Source organism: Acinonyx jubatus, chromosome D3 (genome assembly GCF_027475565.1).
Source record: "Acinonyx jubatus isolate Ajub_Pintada_27869175 chromosome D3, VMU_Ajub_asm_v1.0, whole genome shotgun sequence".
In the NCBI taxonomy this organism is placed as follows: domain Eukaryota; kingdom Metazoa; phylum Chordata; class Mammalia; order Carnivora; family Felidae; genus Acinonyx; species Acinonyx jubatus.
In genome coordinates, this window is record NC_069392.1 from 42,633,878 (window position 1) to 42,640,399 (window position 6,522).

At 42.4% G+C, this 6,522-nt stretch overlaps 1 protein-coding gene across 3 annotated transcripts in view; it reads right to left on the bottom strand.

Moving 5' to 3' along the window:
- The window catches only part of ROCK1 (Rho associated coiled-coil containing protein kinase 1), a 157,519-nt gene extending 155,023 nt beyond the window's left edge, over positions 1-2,496 (bottom strand). For all 3 annotated transcript variants that reach the window (XM_027068615.2, XM_027068614.2, XM_015066575.3), the window contains exon 1: positions 2,363-2,496. In XM_027068615.2, coding sequence (XP_026924416.1) covers positions 2,363-2,455 — 93 coding nt within the window. In that variant the 5' untranslated portion in view covers positions 2,456-2,496. The remainder of the gene's footprint in view (positions 1-2,362) is intronic.
- Positions 2,497-6,522: the final 4,026 nt, after the last annotated feature.

Below are 6,522 nucleotides of genomic sequence, written 5' to 3' on the forward strand. Positions count from 1 at the left end.
GTCTTCAGATCATTTCTTTGTGGTTAGCCCACTATACTCTAAAACACAAGTCTGAAATCGAACTTATCTACTGCCTATTCTTCCCAAGAGATATCCAAACCCAACTTTGTTATCACCAGTCTCCCTATAACCTACCTTCAAAATTTTTAGAATCCTCTACCTTCTCTAGCTCTGGTTCCCCCTTCTCTCCAACCCTGCTAATCAATCAAGTTCCATTAATTCTTCCTTTCCCATTTTAATTCCTCAATTTGGGGCTTCAATAATTTCTGTACTATTGTTAAGAAGCCCCCCAATCTCAACCCATCTCCAGTCTTTTTTCACACACTGCATCCTGCATATAACTAACAGATTCATCTTCATTCATCCTGGAACAGTCTCATTTACAAATATTTTAATAAACACAACATACTGAAGAAAATCTAAACTCTTGTAGCCTAGCAATAAAATCCTCCACACTAACCCCAATCTGTTATTTCCAACTTTATCTTCGGTTCCCCTAAACATCTCATAGCCAATTCATCCCCACCCTCTATTCATGTTATCCTCTACTCCCTCTCTGAATGCCCTCCACCTAAATCCTATCCACTCATCATAAAGCATACTCTGGCCCTCTCAACACACAGTGATTTCTTCCTTTCAATAACCAAGAGCTTGTATTACCTGTACCAATTATTTGAAATCCATCACACATTTTTTTTCAATTTTTAAAGTGTTCTGTTTTGTTTCTGTATATGTATGTGAGTTTAGGTCTTGGTTTTCCTAAATAGATTGAATTTTCAAGTAAAGAATCCATGACCTCTACTTCTTTGTATCTTCCCACATTTCAATAAATCTGTGAGGTTCCCCTAAATGAAACTGAGGCAAGAGGCTATAAGACAACAACAACAAAAAAAGCTACTAAACCCTCCCTATACTACTGTTTCATGGAATAAGGAGACCAAAAAGCAAAACAGAATCAAAGATACGTGGAAATTGGGTAAAATATTAAAAGAAAATTTGGACTTCTTAAAAGAGACAGAAACTCCTAGTAGAAAGATGTGTTGTTCTAATTTCTTCCACTTCTCTCATTCAATAAAATGTTTTAAACTGTGTTAAGTATCCACCATCCTGTTTCTCAATATGAAGAGCATCCATAACGTGGGTGAGACATTTCAAAAACATGAACCACAACACTTTCATTTCACAGTCAAGGATGCTTAGAGTAATTCTGAAAACTTTGGGGAGAAACTTTCTTGTAAAACAGTACACGTTTAAAAATCTGCACAGGTATTTAGAGTAACTAAAATGCATGTTAATTTTAAATGATCTACATAATTGTCCTGATTCATGAGATTTTTAAATATGATTTCTCTGAATGGCATTATTTTGTTCAGCTAATCTTAATCCCAAATATTGTACATATCTAACATTAATTCTCTGAGGAGGCTGTAAATAACTATCCATATAGATATACTCCCTGAAACTTTAGAGATTATGTGTTTTTGTTTGGACTAAAACAGAATTATAAATAACTTCTAGTTGTTCAGCAAAGTAAAAGAAGAAATTTGCTTGCAGAGTTTGCAACTATTAGTATCAGGGAAAATAGACAAAACTTAAAAATTCTACCTACAGATAACTGTCTATGTTATCAACTACTGAGAAATCTTTAAAATTTTGCCTTTTATTGCATAAAAACGTATTCAGAATGTTTTAAAAGTGACAGTGGTTAAGCACACCACCATCAAAAAAGGCAGTTATAATATCTGTGCGATACTTTTGTAATAAACAATATTGTAAAAGAGTTAATATTGTGATGACGTATCATCAGTTACCTTAGGTTTTTACACTTAATAGTCCATCAAAAAGTTCCTCCAGATTCAAGTCACCTATGACATTTTGGCTCAAAAATCACTTCCTCAATATCGATTCTCCATTGTCACTTTCAAGTCTAAAAACTAAACCCTTGACGAGCTAAATCGCTCTAAGTGGAAAGTAGTCTTTCGAGCATTACTGTCAAACCGATCAAAAAGATTAATACTACTAAGATCATCATTCAACAAACTATATACGCAATAACTGACGTGGTAACTTTTTATGTGATGCCTGAAATAGAGGTTTATAAGTATCTTTTGGATAATGATGAACTGAGTCAGACCTAAGAGTTCAGAAAGTAGTTAGCACAGAGCCAGTCCGATGATAAATAAGGACACAGGAGGAGATTTTAGTAGTGCTCCAAAGGCTCTTCAGGAAAAACGGCAGATTTTGATGTTTTCCAAGATTATGCACACCTGAAACTTTCTTTTGCAAATAACTAGACTGAATGCAAGAGGAAGGCAAATATATACAGAACCCCAGACAAGCAAAAGACAACAGTGCTACTCACCAGCAAACAATCCGAATTCACTTCCGATTTGGGATCCCGCAGCAGGTTGTCGATTTTTTCAAACCGAGTCTCAAAACTGTCCCCAGTCGACATGTTGCTGCTACTGTGACAATACCTTCGTACCAGCAGCACCAGCAGCGGAAAGCAATTTCAACCAACTTCCTCCAGCGGTGGGTTCGCAGCCGCGGGGCGGAGGAGCCGGAACCTCAGGGTCACCAGGTGCGCCCGGTCCCCTCTCCTTCCCCTCACTGAGGGGATCTCCGCTGTCCAGACCCCGGGCCGGGGGCAACGGCGACCCACAGCCGCTCCGACGCCCAAAGTCGCATCCCACCCGGCAGCCCCTCACGACAGCCGACAGCGCCGTCGCCACCAGCCTTGTCGCCCGGCGAGGTGCTTCAGCTTAGCGGGCCCCAGCCGCCTTCGCCATGGAGGGTTCCCCGTCCCGAGATGGGTCGGAGGGGAGAGAGAAAGAGAAGCAGGGTGGAGACTCCTTTGGGCAGCAGAGGAGGGAGAAGAGGAAAGGCGAAAACGAAGGGCGGGTGCGGAGCTGTGCCAGCTGCCGCCGCCGCTTGGGCCACGGGCCCGGCCCGCTCCACTCTGAAGTGCTGTAGGCGGTCTAGCCCCGCATCCCCGGCTTTACTTGGCGCGGCCCCGACGCACCGATCCGACTCAGCCAAGAGGTGGTCCCCACGGGATAGCCTCACTCTCCCATTTTGTCCGTCGCTGCTGGGGCTGCTACCGCAGTGTCCGGCGGGGCAGGGCGAGGTCGGTGCCCGATGGAGACTTAGGAGAGGAAGGCTAGAGAGCTCGCGGTGAGGAAGACGAGAGTCGGGTCCCGGCGCTGCTTGATGGGGGAGCTTCTGGGAGGGGCTGCGTCCCCTGCTCCGGAGAGGGCGAGTCGCGGTGGCGAATGCCTGGGGGGGGTGGGGCGAGGGGGGCCGTGAGGGACTAATATGTCCGCCTTCCTGTTCAAACAAACGGAGACCGCCGGCGCGGAGTGCGCATGCGGGGCGCGGACGCTCGGAAGGAGAATCGGCTCGGCGCCGCGCGCGCGCGCGCGCACGCCGGCGTCTCCGCCGGGCCGGGCAGGGCCGGGCGGGGCGGAAGGAGGGGCGCGCCCGAGGCCTCTCAGGCGGGCTGGGAGGAGCGGACTGGATGCGGCGGCCGGCCACGCCTTCGCCCCGGCAGGCTCTGAGGAGCCCAGCAAAGCTTTGGAGCGGTAGAGGAGGTCGGGGCCGGAGGAGGTTGAGCCGGCGGGGTTGCAGCGGAGCTCTTGCTGCCTTTGGTCGGGTCCTGGCAGCTGCCTCACTTCTGCTTCCTGTGGGCTGCAACAGCGGTCCGGAGCTTTCTGACAAGAAAGAAAGTGTGCTTGTTATTGTCATTTTGCAAATAGATTCTTTTTTAAGGCAAGATGCCTTTTCGCCACCAGGCAGCAGCATTTTGGCACCAGCGGAGTAGTGTTGCCCGTATCGTCCCCGCCCTTCGTGAACACCACAAGGTTTAAACCGTGTGCGATTCCATGGGAAAATTACGAAGCAGTCCCATAAGCCGACTGTGTGTGTCAGGGGAGCACCAGAATATTAACTGGATGATATAGTTCAGAGAAGCCAAGTTCACTTTATTTTTTAAAAAATCTCATAGAAAAAAATCAATGTTTTTAAGTTATTCATACTAGTTCTCCCACACCATTATCATTCCCATTGTATTTCTCTTGATGTGTGATCCTGCCTTTCAATTTCAAAGCGTTCAGTGAAATTTAAAATTGTGATTTTACCAGAACCCCTGTAGAATATGAAAATTATGGGCATTTCCTCTTAAATCAATTGCTTCATTGACTGTGGTGTGAGAGGGTACTTGTTACTCAATCTGCAAAGTAAAGTTCTGCACTGCTGTCAGTGGGAAATGTACTTTAATTTATTTCTAAACTTTAGTTTTGTCCATAGGTCAAATTAAAGATTGCTAGAAATAGAAAATGTGGGTATTTTACCACACGCTGGTAAATACTACAGATGAACCTATTGTCTTCCTATATAAAAAAAACATTGTACAGCATCGGATCGGCCCACCAACTTTCTGCAGTGAGTCAGAGGTTAGGAAAATGTTACATTGTTTGAAAAATGTCTATTTTCACTTTATTACATACAAGAAATATTTAGATATAAAAGCCATTGTACAAATCAAGATAGGAAGTAAGTCTTCACAAAATCATAACAAAGGACAACTAAACAAAATTCAGGTATTTTATTAAATGCTTTTGCAGTGACTTCTTGGCTTCATCCAGTATTTTAAGCTGGTCATGTGAATTAAATTTATTTTTAAGCAGAGGGCTTAAAATAAATCTGGCAGTTGCCCTAAAATAAATTTCCTAAACTCTGCTTGTCCTTTTTTATTACCATTTTTAGGTATTCTTTGGAATTTTGTTGTTTCTCGGAGAACTGTGAGTATTATATTGCTTTCCATTGGACACATGAAAAAGTACGAGTAGCTAAGACAATACATAAGTGGCACTGATAAATATAAGTGGAATTTAAAACCAATCTGGCAAAGCTATTAGACATATATGTGGGGCCTATATATTTTACTTCCCTATAAGGTTAATCTGATTGTAACCCCTGACTAGTTGTCTTTTACCAGAAGATAGATGGATTCTATATGTTTTTTTAAAATATAAAAGTCCTCACCTATAACAGGGTGAAATCATATGACATTAAAGTTCCTTTCCAACTTTAAAATTCTATTGTGTAGGAGCGCCTGGGTGGCTCAGTCAGTTAAGCCTCTGACTCTTGAGGTCATGAGATCGAGCCTTGAGTCAGACTCTGTGCTGAGTGTGGAGGCTGCTTGGGATTTTCTCTCTCTCTTTCTCTCTCTCTCTCTGCCCCTCCCCAACCTCAGAATAAATAAATAAATATTTAAATGAAATAAAACAAAATTCTATTGTGTAATTGTGGCTAATATCTTCAACAGCGTTGTGGATATATTTTTTTTATTTTTTTAACGTTTATTTTTGAGAGAGAGAGAAAGAGAGAGAGACTGAGCATGAGCAGGGAAGGGGCAGAGAGAGAGGGAGACACAGAATCTGAAGCAGCTCCAGGCTCTGAGCTGTCAGTGCAGAGCCCAAAGCAGGGCTCAAACCCACAAGCTGTCAGATCATGACCTGAGCCAAAGTTGGACACTTAACTGACTGAGCCACCCAAGTACCCTGCATTGTGGATATTTGAGGTGATCCTTAAAGTATATATTAAGAGGGGCACCTGGGTGGCTCAGTCAGTTGAGCGTCCGACTTCGGCTCATGTCATGATCTCACACTCCGTGAGTTCGAGCCCCGCATCGGGCTCTGTGCTGATAGCTCAGAGCCTGGAGCCTGCTTCAGATTCTGTGTCTCCCTCCCTCTCTGACCCTCCCCCGTTCATGCTCTGTCTCTCTCTGTCTCAAAAATAAATAAACATTAAAAAAAATTTTTTTTAAAAGGTATATATTAAGATCCTAAGTGCAAATGCAAAATACTGATTTGTATATATAAGAATATAATATTATACATACTGAGCATTTCCATGTGCTAGGAGTTACTCTATGCATATTTACATAGAATCTAATTAAAACTTCAAAAGAATTCTGCTATGATTATACCTACATCATAGATGGGGAAACTGAGGTGTAGAAAGATCTGTTACTTGCTCAAGATCATGACAGATCCAGATTGGAACAGAGGCAGTCAAATTCCAGAGTCCCCATTCTTAACAGCTGAGTATGCTAACACTATCCAATCCTAGTACAATAATAAGTATTTCACAACTGTATTATTTACATTAGCACAGATTTAAATGATTCTATGTAAATAAAATTTGCAGTATGATCATAGTTCCTAGGCAAAAATGTGAAATGATTTCAGCAAGGTTCAGAATAAAAAGGACCCTGACAATGCTCAATAACAGTGGCTTAACTATAGGTTTCTAAACACTGGGTCCAAGAACCAGTGGTACTTCTTGGTGGAGTTTTCCTGACCTGCATGCAACAAAATGAAAATAAAGACATATTATTATAATATGTTTTACAAAGTAAGCACTTCTAATTTAAGACTGTCATTCAGTCTGAAATTCTTTACTATTTTTTTTTTAATTAAATGTCCTTTCCTTTAAGAAGCAAGAGTAATAGTAAATGGC